We start from the raw sequence: 25,048 nt of genomic DNA on the forward strand, positions 1-25,048 counted from the left end.
CCAGTGAGGTCAGAGGTCAGAAAAGTGCCACTTTTAGACAATAGTGGGCGCTGCACAGGAGACGGCTCCGCGAGGCAACACTTTGGACATACGCACACGTTCAGGGAGACCTCCTCTACAATACCACACTCTCCGCTAAGCGGGAGAGGTGTAAAAAAAAGTGTGGCGGGCCGTCCAGTGAGGTCAGAGGTCAGAAAAGTGGCAAAAAGTGCCGCTTTCAGACAATAGTGGGCGCTGCACAGGAGACGGCTCCGCGAGGCAACACTTTGGACATACGCACGCGTTCAGGGAGACCTCCTCTACAATACCACACTCTCCGCTAAGCGGGAGAGGTGTAAAAAAAAGTGTGGCGGGCCGTCCAGTGAGGTCAGAGGTCAGAAAAGTGGCAAAAAGTGCCGCTTTCAGACAATAGTGGACACTGCACAGGAGACGGCTCCGCGAGGCAACACTTTGGACATACGCACGCGTTCAGGGAGACCTCCTCTACAATACCACACTCTCGGATAAGCCCGAGAGGTGTAAAAAAAAGTGTGGCGGACCGTCCAGTGAGGTCAGAGGTCAGAAAAGTGCCAAAAAGTGCCGCTTTCAGACAATAGTGGGCGCTGCACAGGAGACGGCTCCGCGAGGCAACACTTTGGACATACGCACGCGTTCAGGGAGACCTCCTCTACAATACCACACTCTCCGCTAAGCGGGAGAGGTGTAAAAAAAAGTGTGGCGGGCCGTCCAGTGAGGTCAGAGGTCAGAAAAGTGCCACTTTTAGACAATAGTGGGCGCTGCACAGGAGACGGCTCCGCGAGGCAACACTTTGGACATACGCACACGTTCAGGGAGACCTCCTCTACAATACCACACTCTCTGCTAAGCGGGAGAGGTGTAAAAAAAAGTGTGGCGGGCCGTCCAGTGAGGTCAGAGGTCAGAAAAGTGCCACTTTCAGACAATAGTGGGCGCTGCACAGGAGACGGCTCCGCGAGGCAACACTTTGGACATACGCACGCGTTCAGGGAGACCTCCTCTACAATACCACACTCTCCGCTAAGCGGGAGAGGTGTAAAAAAAAGTGTGGCGGGCCGTCCAGTGAGGTCAGAGGTCAGAAAAGTGCCACTTTTAGACAATAGTGGGCGCTGCACAGGAGACGGCTCCGCGAGGCAACACTTTGGACATACGCACACGTTCAGGGAGACCTCCTCTACAATACCACACTCTCTGCTAAGCGGGAGAGGTGTAAAAAAAAGTGTGGCGGGCCGTCCAGTGAGGTCAGAGGTCAGAAAAGTGCCACTTTTAGACAATAGTGGGCGCTGCACAGGAGACGGCTCCGCGAGGCAACACTTTGGACATACGCACGCGTTCAGGGAGACCTCCTCTACAATACCACACTCTCGGATAAGCCCGAGAGGTGTAAAAAAAAGTGTGGCGGGCCGTCCAGTGAGGTCAGAGGTCAGAAAAGTGCCAAAAAGTGCCGCTTTCAGACAATAGTGGGCGCTGCACAGGAGACGGCTCCGCGAGGCAACACTTTGGACATACGCACACGTTCAGGGAGACCTCCTCTACAATACCACACTCTCCGCTAAGCGGGAGAGGTGTAAAAAAAAGTGTGGCGGGCCGTCCAGTGAGGTCAGAGGTCAGAAAAGTGGCAAAAAGTGCCGCTTTCAGACAATAGTGGGCGCCGCACAGGAGACGGCTCCGCGAGGCAACACTTTGGACATACGCACGCGTTCAGGGAGACCTCCTCTACAATACCACACTCTCGGATAAGCCCGAGAGGTGTAAAAAAAAGTGTGGCGGACCGTCCAGTGAGGTCAGGGGTCAGAAAAGGGCCATTTTCAGTGCATAGCCTTTACAAATTGGACGCTGGACACGAGACAGCTATTTGCCGTGGCACTTGTGACATACGCACAAGGTTTATCATACCTGCCATTCCATCTGTACTTTAATTTTATTTCTGTTATCTATAATTTTACTTCTACTTCATTACATCAGTATTGTTACTTGTTACTGACATATTTTGTTTGGTTGTGTTAGCACAGTCTTTGTAGAAACAGGTCTCAACATTTCACTGCTTGTACCTGTATTGAGTAAGTGACAAATAAATCCCTCTTGATTCTTGTTCAGATTAGTTCCAGAGTTCTCTTTGAAAATGTCACACATTTTGAAATGGCTCCACATCCATTGCCTGATTGATATTAAGCTGGTAGGTACACATGATGTAATAGACATGCCACTAAAAGTATGCACTTAAAAGTATATTTTCATTCATTATTTATATTCTTTATAATTGTGAATGTTAAAAATTGTGGAAAGTTGAGCAGAACATATTTTTGCAACTGTGTCCAAGATGCCTTTTTGTGACACTTCAAGTGGCTGCACTATGAGTTGTGACATGTTCTTTCTAGATGGTACGGCCTGGTCACCACATTGAGTACAAATAGTGACCAAGATTTTTCAGGCAAAGCAGCTCATTTCCAAGGAAAGGAGCCCCAAGTGTGTCATCCACAAAGCTGTTTAATATGTGGCACACGTCTGTCATAGAAAATTGCCAAGACACTAATGACACCACCTGAGTGTTGGCAACATTGAGTTTCTCAAGCGCTTTTTTAAACAATGCTGGGGACTGCGCTGCTGCTGCTGCTGCTGCTAGCCGTGTGTGACATTTTTGGAATGCAGATGTCTGTTTTAGAAATGTTAGTATTGGTAATGGTATGGCTTCACACATATTGTGATTTGGTCTTTCATTGCAAAAAAATACATCCACATCATGGCCAATATCTTCCAAATTGTCCTCTATTGTGATGCCAGCATTAAGTGGTGCATCATTACATTTCACATAGAAATAAATGTACCCATGTGGTTTTGCCACTTGCAATGCATTTGCTGGTTGGAGGATGCGGCACTTTTTGCCACTTTTCTGACCTCTGACCTCACTGGACGGTCCACCACACTTTTTTTTACACCTCTCGGGCTTATCCGAGAGTGTGGTATTGTAGAGGAGGTCTCCCTGAACGTGTGCGTATGTCCAAAGTGTTGCCTCGCGGAGCCGTCTCCTGTGCAGCGCCCACTATTGTATGAAAGCGGCACTTTTTGGCACTTTTCTGACCTCTGACCTCACTGGACGGTCCGCCACACTTTTTTTTACACCTCTCTGGCTTATCCGAGAGTGTGGTATTGTAGAGGAGGTCTCCCTGAACGCGTGCGTATGTCCAAAGTGTTGCCTCGCGGAGCCGTCTCCTGTGCAGCGCCCACTATTGTCTAAAAGTGGCACTTTTCTGACCTCTGACCTCACTGGACGGCCCGCCACACTTTTTTTTACACCTCTCCCGCTTAGCAGAGAGTGTGGTATTGTAGAGGAGGTCTCCCTGAACGTGTGCGTATGTCCAAAGTGTTGCCTCGCGGAGCCGTCTCCTGTGCAGCGCCCACTATTGTCTAAAAGTGGCACTTTTCTGACCTCTGACCTCACTGGACGGCCCGCCACACTTTTTTTTACACCTCTCCCGCTTAGCGGAGAGTGTGGTATTGTAGAGGAGGTCTCCCTGAACGCGTGCGTATGTCCAAAGTGTTGCCTCGCGGAGCCGTCTCCTGTGCAGCGCCCACTATTGTCTGAAAGCGGCACTTTTTGGCACTTTTCTGACCTCTGACCTCACTGGACGGTCCGCCACACTTTTTTTTACACCTCTCGGGCTTATCCGAGAGTGTGGTATTGTAGAGGAGGTCTCCCTGAATGTGTGCGTATGTCCAAAGTGTTGCCTCGCGGAGCCGTCTCCTGTGCGGCGCCCACTATTGTCTGAAAGCGGCACTTTTTGCCACTTTTCTGACCTCTGACCTCACTGGACGGTCCGCCACACTTTTTTTTACACCTCTCGGGCTTATCCGAGAGTGTGGTATTGTAGAGGAGGTCTCCCTGAACGCGTGCGTATGTTCAAAGTGTTGCCTCGCGGAGCCGTCTCCTGTGCAGCGCCCACTATTGTCTAAAAGTGGCACTTTTCTGACCTCTGACCTTACTGGACGGCCCGACACTCTTTATTTCACACCCGTCCGGCTTAGGGGCACTTTTCTGACCTCTGGCCGCACTGGGCGGCCCACCATTTTTTTTCAAGTCCAGGGGCGCTCAGTTATGGAACAGCACATATACTACAAATCTACCAATATGTCTTTAATCTTTTCTTTTTATACTGTGTCCATGTTGTATGTATGTCGTTAAATAATATACGTTTTAAATGTATTTTTCTGATTACATTCTTATTTGTATTGTATTTTATTTTTTAAATAGGTGAGATCAACTTAATAAACCCTATACTTTTTTTTAATGTATCTTACCTGCACTGCATCTACTATTATTATTTGTAGCATATTTATTGTTGCTTTTATCATTGTTCTTTTGCTCCTGCAAATAAACAATATTGTAGCATAATAATTTTCAAAAAGAAAATACATATATCTAACACACACGAAATGAACACAATATCCAAGTGCAAAACAGGATCAGAAACTGTGCACATTTAATGGGGATCAATAGCCAATTTAAATCTGGAACAACCTCACTTAGAAGTGCTATAGTAGGCCTACATTGGTTCTCAAAGTGGGGTCCGGGGACCCCCAGGGGTCTTTGGGATGGTTCCAGGGGGTCCCCAGCAAAAGTAGTTAACCAGTTTATCCATTTATAAGTTCGCTATTTTAAATATAGCAGATCTACAAGCTCGCAGCGCGTCACTTCGTGCCGTGCTGCGAGCTTGTAGAACTGCTATTTTGTAACATTTTTGAAAAATCTTGAAATTATTTTTGAACTTTTTCATTTGCAACACAAATCTTCTCTTCTGGGGGTCCCTGGCACAAGATATTTTCAAATATAATACAAATAATAATACGATACAATAATATAATACAAATATATCAATTTGGGGGTCCTTGACATGAAAAAGTTTGAGAACCACTGCTCTAGTTTAAGCCATTTAAAAGACATACATCATAAATGTATTTTTTCAATAAATGTGTGTCTTTAAAAAAAAAACTGGCAATTAGAAGTGTTCTAGTATGCGCCATTTAAAAGACACACATCATAAATGTATTTTTAAAATAGATTTGTGTCTTTTAAAAAACATTACAATTTCGTGATCTTATTTTGAAGGCAACCGGAAACCTTATTGTTGCCAGCTCAAAAACCGGATGTCCTATCGTTGCTGACGGAACGGAGCTCTGAAAATAAACAACACGCATTAACTTCCGGGTTAACGTTTTAAAAGCAGCAAAGGGTCCAGACACTGTTGCCTTTCGCCACCTGGTGGAGGAGGTGTGCAACTGAGTAAAGAACGGATGGATGGAAGGACTGCCTTCCACTTTCTTTTGAATAACATGAATGTTTTACAAAAATGAAATTAATATATAATCTACATTAAACACAAAGTGTGGTTATTATATTCTTAATTAAAATGTTGATATTATCAAAAACAAGTACCAAACATATGTACGTGTCTACATATTTTGACAGCTTCAGCTGCTAGTTATTATTGTGGAAATGTAACATTTCCTCTGTGAGAGAATGAATGAGTTTATACTAATATACATTTTAGGAGATTGTTTCAATACAAAAGATGACAATAATATGACAATAATTATGTAATATAATAATGGGAAATATTATAATGAGAAAATGAGAGTAAAGAATAGAAAGGGAAAAGGAAAAGTGAATAAAATGGAAGAAGAAAAGGTGGACAGGGTCCTGTTGCCTTGGAAGGCAACGGGAGTCTGACATCGATCTGGATGTTGGGGTTGGGGCAGCTTAAATACAGATTCTACAAGGATACATACACATTTTTATGATATTTATGATAATCTGGATGTTGGGGCAGCTTAAATACAGATTCTACACATTGTTATATTTCTGAGGACTGATATTCCTCTGTCTGACTAAAAGATGTGTCCTCAGCACTTCTCTTCTGCCTGAATATTGACATAAATAGTTGTGTAATGTTACACCCTGTACAAGTGTCACCAATGATACTAATTAAATAAACATGCACAATAGCAGCACCCACTCTGTTTACTTTGACTTGAATGAAACACAGCCTTAATTTGTATCACTGAAAAGGTCTATTCCAGTCTAAGATTAAACTATTATTATGACATTATTATGTCCAGTAATTTATGTTAAGGAAATCCAGACAAACAGTGCCCCCAACTGGAGCTAGGTGGGGTGGTAGAAGTGAAACGTTATCTTATTGCTGCAGCTAATTGGTACTTTGAACCAGGACTCACCTGTGGCAGCAAATCAATTAAGGAACCCTTAAAAGCCCCCAACTCCCCATTGGCAGTTCTCTTTGTTCAGAAGGACAACAGAGGCAACAACCTGTATGTGTTGTAGACGTAAGGAACCATGGAACCATCTGGAAGATGATCTTTCTACAACATCACTTCCTTCAATGTAATGAAGCTGTTCTGTTTTCTCCATCCTTGGTCTCTCTGCTCACTAAAAGGCCCTGTTCAGACTGGCAGCCCAAATCACATTGTTGTCCTATCCAGATTGGAACTAGATGTATTTGATCAGGTCTGAACAGCATAAAACCACATGGAAACTGATTCTTGTTTGAAATGTGATTCAAATCTGATTTCTAAAGATGTCTCAGTCTGGACATTCTGAAGCAGGATTTATACTTTGTTGTACAACGGTGTCCCTTGCCGAAACTAGACGATATACAAGTTCACAATGCAGTGCGTTGTGAACTTGTAGATCGGCTGTTTTTGAATACACAAATCTGATCTGATTCACTTGCAAATAACAGTGTGGACAGTCAGTCCTAAAGATCAGATTTGAGAAACAAATCAACAAAGGTCTTACTTTATTGTCAGGCCTGCCTCCATTCCCCCTGAGCTGCCACAACAAATAGCATCTTTAACCCTTAACACACAGCCTGTTAAACACTTACTGATTTAACCACTTGAAACCCAGCGTCCATATTCCAGGGGGAAACAAACAGCCAAAATAGCAGATCTACAAGTTAACAATGCCTCACGTTTGCGACACATTGTGAACTTGTAGATCTGCTATTTGTGGCGAAGAGATTTGGAGTAGACGCTAACTCAATCCACTACAGGCGTTTAAGTGGTTAAAAACAACAAATCTTGTATTGGCCCATCATCGCCTTTGAGTGTAATTGATCATAGTATGTTGTATAGCCTACATGTAGGTAGTGATCATAATGTTGTGTATATATAGCCTACATGTACTGTAGGTCGTGATCATAGTATGTTGTATAGTCTACGTGTAGGTAGTGATCATAGTATGTTGTATAGTCTACGTGTAGGTAGTGATCATAGTATGTTGTATAGTCTACGTGTAGGTAGTGATCATAGTATGTTGTATAGCCTACATGTAGGTAGTGATCATAGTATGTTGTATAGACTACATGTAGGTAGTGATCATAGTATGTTGTATAGCCTACATGTAGGTAGTGATCATAGTATGTTATATATCCTACATGTAGGTAGTGATCATAGTATGTTGTATAGACTACATGTAGGTAGTGATCATAGTATGTTGTATATCCTACATGTAGGTAGTGATCATAGTATGTTGTATAGCCTACATGTAGGTAGTGATCATAGTATGTTGTATAGACTACATGTAGGTAGTGATCATAGTATGTTGTATAGCCTACATGTAGGTAGTGATCATAGTATGTTGTATAGCCTACATGTAGGTAGTGATCATAGTATGTTGTATAGTCTACATGTAGATAGTGATCATAGTATGTTGTATAGCCTACATGTAGGTAGTGATCATTGTATGTTGTATAGCCTACATGTAGGTAGTGATCATAGTATGTTGTATAGTCTACATGTAGATAGTGATCATAGTATGTTGTATAGTCTACATGTAGATAGTGATCATAGTATGTTGTATAGCCTACATGTAGGTAGTGATCATAGTATGTTGTATAGTCTACATGTAGATAGTGATCATAGTATGTTGTATGGCCTACATGTAGGTAGTGATCATAATATGTTGTATAGCCTACATGTAGGTAGTGATCATAGTATGTTGTATATCCTACATGTAGGTAGTGATCATAGTATGTTGTATATCCTACATGTAGGTAGTGATCATAGTATGTTGTATATCCTACATGTAGGTAGTGATCATAGTATGTTGTATAGCCTACATGTAGGTAGTGATCATAGTATGTTGTATAGACTACATGTAGGTAGTGATCATAGTATGTTGTATAGCCTACATGTAGGTAGTGATCATAGTATGTTGTATAGCCTACATGTAGGTAGTGATCATAGTAGTATAGCCTACATGTAGGTAGCAACGTGGTGTTGTTTCTGAAAAGATGAGTGCTTAGAGAATTTGTTACGAATGCAGAATGTTATTTAATTATCAAAACTGAGCATGTGAATTACAACAGAGATGTTGGTGCTTCATAATAACGGTGCCAGACCAGTGAATGGCTGAGTTGACAGCGGCTGTGCTCAGCTGAAATGTTAGGCATGTTTGTCCCCACACTGTATAATTATAAGATCCCATAAATATGAATGCTTAATAACAATAATCATAACACAATATAAAGCCATTCATAATTTATAAGGTCAAGTATCACAGAGCTTCATAATTACAGGTCACTCACAGACTTTTTATTTTGGCCAGGATATTGTTTCATAATAATTATCATAGTTGTAATACATTACAATTATCATAAATATCACTGTTCATTAAACGTCCTAGATCATAGATCATACGTTTGTCTGATGTCATTCATCAACTCAGATTGATCCCTTGAAAAAAACATTTGTTTCTGTTTAACTAACAGCTTCTCTGCATATGAATCTATGTGTATTTGGACCAAAGCGTTTGTCACAAACTGCAGCTAAAGGTTTCCCCCCCTGTATGAGTCCTCATGTGTCTTTTTAGATTACTGATGTCACAAAAGCCTTCGTTACAAACTGTACAAGTCAATGGCTTTTCCCCTGTATGAGTCCTCATGTGTCTTTTTAGTTCACTGTTGTCACGAAAGCCTTTGTTACAAACTGAACAAGTGAATGGCTTTTCCCCTGTATGAGTCATCATGTGTCTTTTTAGATCACCGTTGTGACGAAAGCCTTTGTTACAAACTGAACAAGTGACCGGCTTTTCCCCTGTATGCGTCATCATGTGTCTTTTTAGATCACCGCTGTCAGAAAAGCCTTTGTTACAAACTTTACAAGCAAATGGCTTTTCCCTTGTATGAGTCCTCATGTGTCTTTTTAGATCATCGTTGCGACCAAAGCCTTTGTTACAAACTGTACAAGTGAACGGCTTTTCTCCTGTATGTATATATTTTGTTTCTTTCGATGATTTCAGGTCCTGGGACATCTTGTTGCTCAAAGACAATCTCTGTCCTTCCACATGTTGTGTCTTGTGTGACTTCAGTGTGTTTAAAGGTGACTGATCTACACTGGGCTCCCACTCATCACTGTCTTCAGTGATGTCAGATTCAGAACAGTGTGAAGAGAGGAGCTGGTCATCACTAGTTGGATGTGATGTTCCACAGTCCTCTACATCAGCTTGTGTTTTCATGTGTTCAGTTGAGGTGCTGGCTACAGGCTCTGTGTCTCTGTTTTCACCATCATCACCTTCATTTTTCACTGCTAGTAATGTCAGCATTGGCCTATCAACCTCTTCTGGTCTATGAAGTAGCTCCTCCTGCTCCTCTTTAATGTGTGGAGGTTCTGGTTCCTCCTGGACCAGACTGGAGCTCCTCTCCTCTTCAGGGGAAACCTCCTCTTTACACACAGGGAGGCGCAGGACGTCTAGGAAAAAGATACAATGAGTAAGTACGTAAGTAAGTACTGTCCTGTCTCTACAGCGGGTACACCACTGGTCGGCGCTCGGCGCTCGTTAAGGCAGTGTTGTCACTGACATGCGACAACTTGTCCCTTTGTCCCTAATGGGAAAGATCGACACTATAAGAATGAATGTACTGCCTAGATTTTTATTTGTGTTTAATGCACTTCCTCTGTATGTGAGCCCAACAGTTTTCAAGAGCTGGGACCGAATGCTTCTTAAATTTATCTGGGATAGTAAAAAACCAAGGGTCAAGATGAAAACACTAAAATTGGCAAAAAGGAAGGGGGGGCTGGCTCTCCCTAGCCTGCAGAACTACTACTATGCAGCTCAAATAAAGACAATACAAACATGGCTAAATGAGGAGATACAGGTAAAATGGAGGTCTATAGAATTAGCTGAATGTAAAGATATGGAGAAGCTCCTCCCTTTCCTTGCAAAAGTCCCCAAACAAAACATAGAAAACATATGGCTTAGAAATACACTTACAGTTTGGGACAGAGTCAGGAATGACCTTAAGATTCATAATGAAATGCTGCTACTAAGAGAAATAAAGGAAGATCCTGACTTCGCTCCAAATAAAGACGACAGTACTTTCAAGACTTGGAATCAAAAGGGATTGAGGATTTTTGGGCAATTTATAGATAATAAAGGAATTATAAGATTCGAGTCACTTAAAAGAGACTACGATCTACCACACTCTCATTTTTTTTAGATACTTGCAAGTTAGAAGCTACATCGAGAAAAGCACCAGACAGAAGACAAGTATTTCAGACTTTCACCCCATGACACAGTTCTTGGTTAAAAACTAGAAGTGTGCGAGTGTTAAGCACCAAATCTCGGCCTTATATAACATCTTGGAAAGGCAGAACAAACCAGAAGAATTGAGAGAAAAAATAAGATGGCAAGAAGAACTAGATTTAACCTTGTCTGAAATTGAATGGGGAAATATAAGCATATCTTTACACAAGACAACAGCATCTCAGATCTGGCGAGAATACGCATGGAAATGCCAAATGAGATATTTTCTTAGACCAGTCCAATTAGCAAAATTTTAAAAATCAGCAACACCAAAATGTTGGAGAGACTGTGGAGAAAACCACGCCAACTATAGCCATATCTTCTGGTTTTGTCCTGTCTTGAAAAAGTACTGGGACAATATTGGTACGGAAATAACACGAGTTCTGAAAATTAAAGTAAATATCAGTCATGAATACATCCTGTTGGGTAAAATACCAAAGGAGATAGACAGAGCTAAAGACAAGTAGCCTACCTTATCAAAATATTAAGATTAACGGCCCTCAAACTTATAACCAAAAACTGGCTTCAGAAACTAAGCCCTAATGTACAGAAATGGAGGGAACTAACGGAGCAAATAAAAGTAATGGAGCAGTTAACCTATAAAATCAGAGGAAACCTTAGTAAGAGTAGTACTCTGTGGGCTAAATGGGAGCGCTACATGGAAAGTGTGAGTGTGGACGAGGCGGTGACTATAACGCAAGCTATGAGGACTTAGCACCTCAGCCTAACTAAAAGCAAATAGAAGACTATTGGGAATATATAAGGAAGAGTCAACAACCAAATGGGGGGAGCACTTCTAACACGGTACTGGTTTATTATCAGGCACTTGATGAAGGACTGACTTAATTAACGAGTGTTTTGCTCTGATGTTTTTAGTTGGAGAAAAAGAGTGGTAAAGAATATGAACTTGAACATGGGTTAGTTCTTATATGCCTCCGTACCTTGTCTTCTTTCTGTTTGTTTTTTTCTCTTCTTTCTCCAGTTTTTGTCATGTTTCGTTTTTTTCTTGTTTTAGTTTCCTTTTCCCTGTTAAGGATGTCCATTTTGTGTTAATTTGGTGCCTTATTTGTCTTAAGTCTTTTTTGTTTTGTTTTGACCTGCTTTGCCCCAATGTTGTATTTTGTTCTGTCTTTGTAGTCACATGACTACTCACTGTGGTGCCCATATGAAAAAAAAAAATAAAGTATATAAAAAAAAATGCGACAACTTGTCTGTCTGCCGTCTACCCTCTGCTGTGTTAACATTATGGGTAACTCGTTAAAGTGGCAAATTAAATGTGAAACACATCAACTATTAAGAAAACAAGAAGATTATGTTGACAAAGACACTCCATATATTTGGAAACATATTTTTATTTAAATCAATATCGTCTCCAGTTAATGTAGGAATATTTTAAAAGTAGGCTAACTCTCATGTCCTCTCATAGGGAATGCATTGAGAGCTGCAGTTCATCATTCTAACGGACCCCGAGTAGCGGCGCTATCTCAAAAGTGGGCATGAATTTGTAGGCCTTCCGTTTCCGGCCGTGTGTCTCTATTCACTACAGGTCTGAAGTCACCAACCCATCAGCTGTCAATCATCCTGTTACCTGGCCCCACCCTCATCCAATCACCACCATCTGCTGTCTATAAAATGCTGTGTTCCACCTCAGCTCCTTCTTTCTCCAACCTTTCACCTGAATGCACCCATGTTCCCAGAGCTAACCTTAACAGCTTAGAAAGTGTTCTACAGTTAACCTGCTATGTGTATGCTGCTGCCTTGGGACAGGAAAGACAGAGGCCTCTATACATAGCCATCACGTAGGTAGAACATTGTTAAGCACACACTAGGTAAGGGGTGTTTGCCACCTATGTATTTTGACACTGGTAGAGTAGAATACCAGTCATTTCGCCCATTGCGCAGTTCGCCCAAGAAGTCGGACATTTCGCCCAGACATTTCGCCCATTTGGTGGACATTTCGCCCAGACATTTCGCCCATAGACAGTGAAGCTAGCTGGCCGTTTGTGTGCGAGAATGAGAGAGCTCTCTCTCTCTCTCTGTGTGTGTGTGTGTGTGTGTGTGTGTGTGTGTGTGTGTGTGTGTGTGTGTGTGTGTGTGTGTGTGTGTGTGTGTGTGTGTGTGTGTGTGTGAGAGAGAGAGACGCAGTCCCCACGAAAAATATTTACGATTCTGTCCCTATCGGTACATAACTCGGACGGCGCGTAGTCGACTAGCGAGACCATCGGCTGGTCGTTGCGGGCACTCGCGCCTGGAGGCGCTCAGGCGCAACTCCTCAGCCTCAAGGTCTGCTGAGTCGGCGCGCCTCCGTCATGGTCTAAAACTATACTTTATCGGCGAAAAAAAGCAGTCCGCGGATGACTGAAAATTCCCTTCTTAAATAAAGCCATTTCTAATGAATCTCACAACTGATTGATTATATATTTATAATCAGGGGTGCACATAACTTTTTAGGTCTGGTACGCAGAAGAGCACCTGGACATGTGACTTGGTGCGCATGGCGCCCGTCCCGTTTTGTCAACGGGGGGGGGGGGGCGAGAAAAAAAGGACGCTCTGCTTCTAAATTCCACCGATTTTCGCCGTTTTTTTTTTCTCACGCTGTTAGATAAAGCCCCCAAGGTTGGTGCCCTGTGCTGCTGCGCTGTTTTTATCCGCCAGATTGGGACGTTCACGGCATATTTTGCTCCATTACGGTGCGTTCATCATCGGTGACGAGTGCCTCTAACAGCCGCTGCTGGCTGCGTGCACGCAGCGAGGCAATGCGAGGCATATCTCTACCCCTGTGCCTAATGGCTGTACATGGGGCCGACGGGTGCTTTAGAGTGATTGTGTGAGTGTGGCTTCAGGAAGTAAATTCCTAGCCTCGATCTCCAGGCTTTTATTTTTTAGTTTTGCTAAAAAATAAAAGCTTGGAAATTCCTGTCCCAGCTGTTGGTGCGCAAAAGCGCCTCGCGTCGCCTGATGTGGTGCGCATTTTTTATTTTGGGTGCGCATGCGCACCTGCGCACCAGTTATGTGCACCCCTGTTTATAGTGAATGTTATGTCGGGCGAAATGTCTGGGCGAAATGTCTGGGGGTGGGCGAAATGTCTGGGCAAACGTCTGGGGGTGGGCGAAATGTCTGGGCGAAATGGATGGGAGTGGGCGAAATGTCCGCTCAAAAACACGGGCGAAATGGATTTAGGGCGAAATGTCCGGTTACCGTAGAGTAGTTAGGTAGGCAGGCTTTTGTTTTCACTATACTAATTTAGTTAGGTAGTTAAGCTGTCTTTTGGAATACCAGTCATTTCGCCAATTGCGCAGTTCGCCCAAAAAGTCGGACATTTCGCCGAGACATTTCGCCCAAAAAGTCGGACATTTCGCCCAGACATTTCGCCCATTTGGCGGACATTTCGCCCAGACATTTCGCCCATAGATAGTGAAGCTAGCTGGCCGTTTGTGTGCGAGAATGAGAGAGCTCTCTCTCTCTGTGTGTGTGTGTGTGTGTGTGTGTGTGTGTGTGTGTGAGAGAGACGCAGTCAGTGGGGCAAACGCAGTCCCCACGAAAAATATTTACGATTCTGTCCCTATCGGTACATAACTCGGACGGCGCGTAGTCGACTAGCAGGACCATCGGCTGGTCGTTGCGGGCACTCGCGCCTGGAGGCGCTCGGGCGCAACTCCTCAGCCTCAAGGTCTGCTGAGTCGGCGCGCCTCCGTCATGGTCCAAAACTTTATCGGCGAAAAAAAGCAGTCCGCGGATGACTGAAAATTCCCCTCTTAAATAAAGCCATTTCTAATGAATCTCACAACTGATTGATTATATATTCATAATGAATGTTATGTCGGGCGAAATGTCTGGGGGTGGGCGAAATGTCTGGGCAAACGTCTGGGGGTGGGCGAAATGTCCGCTCAAAAACACGGACGAAATGGATTTAGGGCGAAATGTCCGGTTACCGTCTTTTGTGCCCTAGCTGTTTTGTGTTATTTTGGCAACACCCGAGTCCCCTGGTAGTGGCTTACTTTTGTTTTGGTTAACCTTATGCCCTGTGCATATTGAAATGTACATTTTGTAAATAACCACCGGCTTCGAATGCTATCAATGCATTGAATGGGAGATTATCACGTTTTATCAGACCATTGAATGGGCGAAGTAGGCGAGCTACTGTCTACCCCGCGATTTGTCAGACCATTCATTGGGCGTAATCAGGAGCTACTGACCTACCGACGGAGGCGGAGCAGTCCCCACAACAATATTTACGATTCTGTCCATATCGGTACATAACTCGAACGGCGCTGAGTAGGCACAGGCGAGCGTCGCACCGCTCCGGACGGCAACTCAGTCGCCTTAGCTCCTTCGGTGGCCCGTCGCGGGGCTCCAGCTCGCCTGAGACTGCGCGCCTCCGTCATGGTCCGAAACCGAAACAACCAAAACCAAAACCGAAACTGAAGTATTTAAGTCATCTCCGTCGGTAGGTCAGTAGCTCCTGATTACGCCCAATGAATGGTCTGATAAATCGCGGGGTAGACAGTAGGTCGCCTACTTCGCCCATTCAATGGTCTGATAGAACGTGATAATCTCCCATTCTATGCATTGATAGCATCCGAATCAGGTGAAATAACACTGCTTGAGGAGTAAAAGCACATAGCACCTTTTGCTCAAACCATTGTTTCGCCTCCATTATTTGCACTACCTATGCTCAACAACCCGTTGATCATCACTGTGTTACAAATCCAAACCTAGACCCTAAAGGGTTTCGTAAAACATAATTGGGGGCTCGTCCGGGATTGTTGAACATTGGAGGTGCAAATAAATAACTAAGTACTGGTATTTCACTGCAGGAGAGTGGTATTGCTTTTTGTTGCACTATGGCTTCTGGTTTCGATTTGAAACATTTTGTGGCTGGTCCTACGCTCAAAGCTTTTGAACTAAGTCGAAAGTCAGATTTGATTTTGATTGCTGAACATTTTGGCATATCCATTAGTAACCTGTCTCTTAAAAGAGAGATTAAGCCAGTGGTGCTGGACCATTTAGTGGACAAGGGTTTCTTGGTGCGTTCTCCGGAGGCAGGGCCGGGTGGTGCAGCCTTCCCTGAAACTGTGGAGACGGGGGGGTCACCAGCTGCCTTGCCGAAGGGGGACCCCATGGCATTTACGCCGACCTCAACAGGGTCATTGGATAGTGCGAGGCTCGCATGAACAGAGAGCGGGAGGATAGAAGGGAAAGGGCTGAGCACGAGCAACAGCTCGCAATACGCAGGCTCGAGCTGGAATTCCAGCTGGAGACGGCCATCAGGCTGCGTAAAATGGACCTTGAGTCTAGCCAGTCACAAACTGTGGCAGCGATCTCCCCCGCTCCTGTTCTTACTCCAATCGAGGCAGTGCCTGCCTCTACTGCCAATATCGGTACACCCACCTCCACTACCTCTACAGCACCACCAGGTAAATCAAATTTGTTCAAACACATTGAACTCCCTCCCTTTCGGGAGTCGGAGGTAGATGAATTGTTCACAACTTTTGAGCGTCTTTCTGGCGTGTTAAATTGGCCAAAGCAGAATTGGACCACCTTACTGCAGTGTAAACTAACTGGTAGAGCACAACATGTAATGGCATCCTTGCCTCTTGCAGCCTCGATTATGAACTATGTAAGGCTGCTGGGTTTCGTAACAAATACATACACATTGTTATGATATTTATGATAATCTGGATGTTGGGGCAGCTTAAATACAGATTCTACACATTGTTATTTTTCTGAGGACTGACATTCCTCTGTCTGACTAAAAGATGTGTCCTCAGCACTTCTCTTCTGCCTGAATATTGACATAAATAGTTGTGTAATGTTACACCCTGTACAGGTGTCACCAATGATACTAATTAAATAAACATGCACAATAGCAGCACCCACTCTGTTTACTTTGACTTGAACAGCGAATTCGAACAGCCTTCATTTGTATAATTGAAAAGGTCTATTCCAGTCTAAGATTAAACTATTATTATTACATTATTATGTCCAGTAATTTATCTTAAGGACATCCAGACAAACAGTGCCCCCAACTGGAGCTAGGTGGGGTGGTAGAAGTGAAACGTTATCTTATTGCTGCAGCTAATCGGTACTTTGAACCAGGACTCACCTGTGGCAGCAAATCAATTAAGGAACCCTTAAAAGCCCCCAACTCCCCATTAGCAGTTCTCTTTGTCCAGAAGGACAACAGAGGCAACAACCTGTATGTGTTGTAGAGGCAAGGAACCATGGAACCATCTGGAAGATGATCTTTCTACAACATCACTTCCTTCAACGTAATGAAGCTGTTCTGTTTTCTCCATCCTTGGTCTCTCTGCTCACTAAAAGGCCCTGTGTGCTGTGCTCAGCTGAAATGTTAGGCATGTTTGTCCCCACACTGTATAGTTATAAGCACCATAAATATGAATGCTTAATAACAATAATCATAACACAATATAAAGCCATTCATAATTTATAAGGTCAAGTATCACAGAGCTTCATAATTACAGGTTACTCAGACTTTTTATTTTGGCCAGGATATTGTTTCATAATAATTATCATAGTTGTAATACATTACAATTATCATAAATATCACTGTTCATTAAACGTCCTAGATCATAGATCATACGTTTGTCTGATGTCATTTATCAACTCAGATTGATCCCTTGAAAAAAACATTTGTTTCTGTTTAACTAACAGCTTCTCTGCGTATGAATCTATGTGTATTTGGACCAAAGCGTTTGTCACAAACTGCAACTAAAGGTTTTCCCCCCCTGTATGAGTCCTCATGTGTCTTTTTAGATTACCGTTTTGACGAAAGCCTTCGTTACAAACTGTGCAAGTGAATGGCTTTTCCCCTGTATGAGTCCTCATGTGTCTTTTTAGATTACAGCTGTGACGAAAACCTTTGTTACAAACTGTACAAGTCAATGGCTTTTCCCCTGTATGGACCACCATGTGGCTTTTTAGATCACCGCTGTCACAAAAGCCTTTGTTACAAACGGAACAAGTGACCAGCTTTTCCTCTGTATGCGTCATCATGTGGCTTTTTAGATTACCGTTGTGACTAAAGCCTTTGTTACAAACTGTACAAGTGACCAGCTTTTCCCCTGTATGAGTCCTCATGTGTCTTTTTAGATCACCGTTGTGACTAAAGCCTTTGTTACAAACTGAACAAGTGACCAGCTTTTCCCCTGTATGCGTCATCATGTGTCTTTTTAGATCACCGCTGTGACGAAAGCCTTTGTTACAAACTGTACAAGTGAACGGCTTTTCTCCTGTATGAGTCCTCATGTGTCTTTTTAGATCACCGTTGTGACTAAAGCCTTTGTTACAAACTGTACAAGTGAATGGCTTTTCCCCTGTATGAGTCCTCATGTGCGTCTTTAGAGTTCCCTTAAGATTAAACATTTTGCAACACACTGTACAACTAAATATTTTCTTCCCTGTGTGACTCTGCATGGAGTGAGTTTCTTTCGATGATTTCAGGTCCTGGGACATCTTGTTGCTCAAAGACAATCTCTGTCCTTCCACATGTTGTGTCTTGTGTGACTTCAGTGTGTTTAAAGGTGACTGATCTACACTGGGCTCCCACTCATCACTGTCTTCAGTGATGTCAGATTCAGAACAGTGTGAAGAGAGGAGCTGGTCATCACTAGTTGGATGTGATGTTCCACAGTCCTCTACATCAGCTTGTGTTTTCATGTGTTCAGTTGAGGTGCTGGCTACAGGCTCTGTGTCTCTGTTTTCACCATCATCACCTTCACTTTTCACTGCTAGTAACGTCAGCATTGGCCTATCAACCTCTTCTGGTCTATGAAGTAGCTCCTCCTGCTCCTCTTTAATGTGTGGAGGCTCTGGTTCCTCCTGGACCAGACTGGAGCTCCTCTCCTCTTCAGGGGAAACCTCCTCTTTACACACAGGGAGGTGCAGGTCGTCTAGGAAAAAGATGCAATGAGAGACCAGTAAAGGTTTGAACATTATGTTCATGCAGTGTTTCCTCTGTTTAATGAAAAGCTAGTGCACACACATCCACTTCAGTGTTCAGGTTGCAGTTCTCAACAAAGGAAAATAAAGTATACACACAAGCTCTTAATTTCCTGATGAATATGTTCCGCCGTAGCGTCCAAACTGTGGAACGAGCTTCCACCCCATGTTAGAGCGTCTCAAACTCTGCCTGTGTTTAAATCACATTTGAAAACTCACTTGTACTCCTTGGCGTTCGAACATTCTGACAAAGTTGTTGTTTCCACTAGTCTGTTGTCCTGTTTATTGTCTATTGTTTTGCTCTTGTATATTTTAGTTAGTATTTTTTTTGTTAGAGTGTGCAGCACTTTGGTTCAACACTGTTGTAAAGGGCTTGAAACTTACTGAGGTCTATGTGCTCTTCAGGTTCCTGTTTAAGGTGGTCTTCAGGTTCCTGTTTGATAGAAACAGTCCTGGCTGGAGAACTCATCTTCACCTGCAGACTGGACTCAACACACTGGTCTAGAATGAAGGAATAGAATAAGAACTTTAACAATAACGACTTTGATGTGACATGAATAAGGACTTTATATGATGTGACATGACTAATGACTTAAATAATAAGGACTTTGATGTGACATGAATAAGAATAAGGACTTTAACAATAAGGACTTTTATGTGACACGAATAAGGACTTTAACAATAAGGACTTTGATGTGACATGAATAAGAATAAGGACTTTAACAATAAGGACTTTGATGTGACATGAATAAGGACTTTAACAATAAGGACTTTGATGTGACATGAATAAGAATAAGGACTTTAACAATAAGGACTTTGATGTGACATGAATAAGGACTTTAACAATAAGGACTTTGATGTGACATGAATAAGGACTTTAACAATAAGGACTTTGATGTGACATGAATAAGAATAAGGACTTTAAAAGGTAGGGTACGTGATTTTCTTTGGTTAAAATAAGTGTTAAATAACTCTATGACTATGAATGTCAGCTGGACTTAACTGATAGAAGCAGCTGCTGTATACTTCTCCATTCAACAGTGTTTTAACAATCGGATTGTGCTGTTTATGTATTTCTTCTAAAGATTTGGTCATATTGCCACTGTCGCAAAATTGCTTGCTGAGGGTGGGAGTGTCGGATCTGTTCTCTACATGTAAAGTGTCTTGAGACAACTTGTTGTGATTTGACACTTAAATACAATTGAATTGAATTGATATGATATTTATTTGGCCTGAAAATCATTTCGGCCGAAAACAGAATATGCATTTTGTTGCCTTATTCGGCCAAATATATTCGGTGTCCCTAGTTTAAACCACAGTAAATAAAATAATACATACCTATCCTGTACAACTTTATTACAGGTTGCATCCTTGCATCAAACAGTCCACGTCCCTCGTCCTTCTCTCGCTGTTCCTCTGACAACGTTGAATATCTTTTGGAGGCCATCTCTCTAGATACTGTAGACCTCTCCCTGTGGCCTGTGGAAATCACCAGTAGAAACAACTTAGCAACCTTACATACAGAAAACATCATTCCTGTTTTATTTGATTTTTACATACAGTAAATATCTTCTGTTGTCTGCTTGATATTCTGCCTCAAGTGTGTGTGTGTGTGTGTGTGTGTGTGTGTGTGTGTGTGTGTGTGTGTGTGTGTGTGTGTGTGTGTGTGTGTGTGTGTGTGTGTTCATGCAGATGTGTTTGCGTTCGTTCATATGTGCGTTCCACTCACAACTAATCAAACAGGTAAATTCAAGCTTTCTCACCAGGAGAGAGTCTTAAACGAGTGAGTGACTAGTGACTAACCCTAACTAGTGCACCCAGAAACCAAATCATGGAAAAGAAGCAGAGGTTAAAATGTAATTTAGATAGCATGTTATTTAGTTCAGGTTTCATCTAGTTTCATGGTTTCATCATTTAGTTCAGGTTGCATGTTATTTAGACAGATTCATATGTTGACCTGGAATCCTATTATATAGTTTGTATAGTTTCAATGTACAGATGATTTATTTTGTGATATTATACTGTTTCGACTGATGCTAGGTTCTTGGTTTACCTATGACCCTAGATTATGAACTCGTTCTCATGCTATTCATCAAAAATGTGGAGTAAAGGAGTGTAAAACCCTGCAATTCCAAAATGGCCCCTGTCCAAATCTTAACCTACCCTAAGTCCTAACCTACCCCCCCCCCCTTTCTCTTTCTTCTCTTGTACATATTTTTCACTCTTCATACCAGTAACCTGTAAACTTATTGTATGACATTCTGTATAGTAGCGTGTATATCTGTCTGTCTCTTATATGTCATCATGATTTGTGTGCATGGGGTTCTCATCTTAAACAAGCTCAGTGCTTAATGAGTCTTCCAGTTTAGTAGACCTTGTATCGTGAATTTGTACTAAATAAAAGTACATCAATCAACCAATCAAGCCTAAATCAAGCCTCAGATATACTCATTCCAACTAACTTCTCTCTGGCTTATAAAGCACTTTCACCTGCAATACCACATTGCCCTGTTTGGCACGTGGCGCTATTGAGCCAGTTTGTATGCATGTTATCTCCTGGTTCTGTGTGGAAAAAGAAACAGGGGAAAAAAAAGAAATACAAATTAAATAAAACAATTTTTTTCCCTTTTTTTTCTTTTTTCTGTTGGAACTGAAAAACGGGAGGGATTGTATCGCTTGTAATGTCACGTGTGGGGGGGGGCAAATCAGTTTGGCCTGTTTTGAGACCAATTTACATAAAACCCCAGACATGCTGTGAAAGCCTGAGTGCTCAAACTGGGGTATTGTTTGGGATAGAAGAGAGGTAGAGGAGACCAAAAACACACACAAAAAGAACGAAAAGTTGAAACTCATGGTGTGGTTCCTTTAAGTTGCTCTGTATAAAGAGCGTCTGCTAAATGCCTAAATAGAAAATTACAAAGAGCTTGAAACCTACTGAGATCCATGTGGTCTTCAGGTTCCTGTTTAAGGTGGTCTTCAGGTTCCTGTTTAAGGTGGTCTTCAGGTTCCTGTTTAAGGTAGTCTTCAGGTTCCTGTTTAATAGTAACAGTCCTGGCTGGAGAACTCAACATGGAGAAGTCCTGCAGACTGGACTCCACACACTGGTCTAGAATGAAGGAATAGAATAAGAACTTTTACAATAAGGACTTTGATGTGACATGAATAGGGACTTTATATGATGTGACATGAATAATGACTTAAATAATAAGGACTTTGATGTGACATGAATAAGGACTTTAAAAGGTAGGGCAAGTGATTTTCTTTGGTTAAAATAAGTGTTAAATAGCTCAATATTCTGATAGCCGCACCCTTAGTTCTGACACTGTGGGGGCTGCTTGGGACTCGCGCGTGCTCCACATGCACTCACCATGAGCGGCGGTCGTTAACACCTTAAAGTTTAAACAATAGCCTCTCAAGGTTCGCGCCGTCAGTGGTGAGACATTCTCAATGGCCTCTACCTGGCTGCTTTGCATAACATTAGGCTAATGGAGAAAAGCCATGGACTTGAATTGAATGTGTTATTCCTCTCACAATGAGAGACAACAGTCTCTGCACTGCAGAGTGTGAAGGGGATCGCTTAGCAGAGGACCCAATTTTCTCTGAGACAAGACAAAGACACGTTGTCTGATTATTTTAACTGCTTATGTGTGGGTGCGTCTATGTAAAGGGCTTTTATATAAAACTAAAAGGAAAATAAAATAATTGATTAATTGAAACAAAAATAAAAACAACAAATTAACAATGCAACAAAATAATAAGAAATATAAATACATTAATAATCACATGTTGAATACAGTATTTCAACTAGCACTGAGCTGAGTGGCTATGTGCACATGCCTGCGCACGCGCGCGCACGTGACGTCATAAAATACAGCACCCTTAGTTAAAAAATCCACAGCTCACCACTGCCTTTATGAATTGCACGTCCGTTTGTGAGTACCAAAAATACCACCTCCTTTAGGAACTTTATTTACGACCCTCTTTATGAATCGGGGCCAATAACTCTACAAGGGCCTTGAGGTCTACTGACCAGTCACTTCTTAAGGTCCCACCAACAAAACTGAAGACCCGGGGAGATAGAACATTTTCCGCCGTAGCGTCCAAACTGTGGAACGAGCTTCCACCCCATGTTAGAGCGTCTCAAACTCTGCCTGTGTTTAAATCACAGTTGAAAACTCACTTGTACTCCTTGGCGTTCGAAAATTCTGACAGAGTTGCTGTTTCCACTAGGCATTGTCTATTGTTTTGCTCTTGTATATTTTAGTATTTTTTTGTTACCGAGTGTACAGCACTTTGGTTCAACACTGTTGTAAAGGGCTTGAAACTTACTGAGATCTATGTGGTCTTCAGGTTCCTGTTTAAGGTAGTCTTCAGGTTCCTGTTTAATAGAAACAGTCCTGGCTGGAGAACTCATCTTCACCTGCAGACTGGACTCCACACACTGGTCTGGAATGAAGGAATAGAAGAAAGGACTTTAACAATAAGGATGAATTAGGACTTTATATGATGTGATGTGACATGACTTATGACTTAAATAAAGGGACACTTCACCGATTTAGCAACCATATCTTCTTTTAATGAAGTTTAGGACTCAAGAAACAAGCTCCTGGGTTTTTTTTGAGTATAATCTGTGTTTTTAGATATATAGTAATCTTCGAGTAATCCGTGACGTTATTTACGTCACGGACTATTGGTCTCAATCCTTTCCGCACTACATGCACACTACGTCGTTGTCTCGACGCGTCTCACTCAGACCGCCCCAGGGGATGTCCCCGATTTGGTCCAACCTCGAACCCTTCTTGGACTCCACCCCTTTGTTTTGAGTTGTAAATAATCCCCAACCCTTTAGCTGCGTTCCCCGTTCAGATTTGTATCATTGTATCATCACATCTGAGTCGGGGGATTCCATGGACGAAGATGACTATTTGCAAGTTATTGCTGATTCTGAAATACAGCAGGGCTATTTATTTGAACCGGAGTATAGCGATGAACTACAGCTCCAGCGCAGGGACGAGGAAGAGGCGGCGGCGGCTGCTCTAGCCGCCAGGCAGGCAGCAGTAACTGGCTGCTGGGGCGGACGAGGAGCAGCAACGCGTCGGGATGATTCTTGGTGGAACATACACAGTAGCCTGTCCTATTCTATACATGAGGGACACAACGTGAGTGCTGGCATCAATCTTTTATTATTGGATTTGTGGAGCCGTGGCGTGCATACGGAAAGTTAGTTATTGTTTACTTTGACTGTAGCCCTGAAACATGACGGTCATGGTGAAACTTCAACCTGGTTTTGGCACCTTTTCCATTTACAGCCCGTTCATCTACATAAACGGTCAGATTTCAAATATAAAGTTCTTATCCCTTTGCCACGGATATTACAATTGTAATCGGGTGGGTCTAAGTACCCGTATCTTCCGTATTGTTCAATAAAAAAAAACATTTAAATCCGAACGGTGGCCATTTTCTCATAGATGTATAATGTATCAGAGTGCAATACACATCCCAACCGATAGGGTCGCGTAATTGAAAGCATATGGAGAAAATGGCCACCAATTGGATTAAAATGATTTTTATTAAACAGTACGGAAGATACTGGTACTTAGATCCACCCGATTCAAATTGTAACATCCGTGGCATGAGGTCAGGACTTTATATTTGAAATCTGAACGTTTATGTAGATGTACGGTCTGTACATGTAGAACGTGCAAACACCAGGTTGAAGCTCCGCCATGACTGACATGTTTCAGAGCTACTGAGTTTCATGACGTCGCGGGTCCCGAAAATAGCCGATCTACAAGCTCACAACGCGTCGCGGACTCGACACTTTGTGAGCTTGTAGGTTGGCTATTTTCGGTGCGCATGCAACTAAGAATACATTAGGTATCACGTCGGATTATATCCATGTAAACTACAAGTCTAATCTAATGTGTTCTTTCCAATGACAGGACAGAAAGTTGTCATCAGCCTCAAAAATGAAGGAACTGCTGATGAAGACCTGGGACTACAGCCATATATATTATTTTTCTAAATAAAACGGTTACATTTACACACTGCTTGCTGTACTCATTGGTATATTCTACATTGTGTAAGCATTTATAATGACAAAATGTATGAACACCCAATTCTATAAGGCTTTTGAACTGTTTCATGATATAGGATAGGAGATGGTCTTTCATTTGGCAGAATGGTACATAATTACATGACTGTAAGCATTACAGATATAATAGTGAAACTCTTGTACATTCTGTTAGTATTTACTTCTACATGTAATCATTATTTTTCTGGGAACCCCAGCACATTGGATTCAACTCTACTAGTCTTTAGATACAATAGGCTAGAGTAAAACCTAATATTATCCATATACACCAATTGAAAGCATGAAACGGTCTCAGTTGAAAAAAACAAAAAAAAAAGAGTATTTGAACATTAGCATATCCTCTATTCTAAAGTAATGCTCATGATTTCTATAAGTTT

General features: G+C 42.3%; 1 protein-coding gene and 1 long non-coding RNA gene across 2 annotated transcripts in view; both read right to left on the minus strand.

Annotated features, from left to right (window-relative positions):
• The window catches only part of LOC311053822, a 452,603-nt gene that overhangs the window by 142,224 nt on the left and 285,331 nt on the right, over positions 1–25,048 (minus strand). The window lies entirely within an intron of this gene.
• Positions 18,909–22,991, minus strand: LOC311053277 (uncharacterized protein; the record flags this gene model as incomplete). Its single annotated transcript, XM_084068737.1, has 4 exons — positions 18,909–19,078; positions 19,916–20,056; positions 21,513–21,683; positions 22,907–22,991. The coding sequence occupies 4 exons, from the start codon at positions 22,989–22,991 to the stop codon at positions 18,909–18,911; spliced, it is 567 nt and encodes a 188-aa protein (XP_083924863.1).

The sequence above is a fragment of the Gymnoscopelus microlampas genome, assembly GCF_963454915.1.
Source record: "Gymnoscopelus microlampas genome assembly, chromosome: 10".
NCBI lineage: Eukaryota > Metazoa > Chordata > Actinopteri > Myctophiformes > Myctophidae > Gymnoscopelus > Gymnoscopelus microlampas.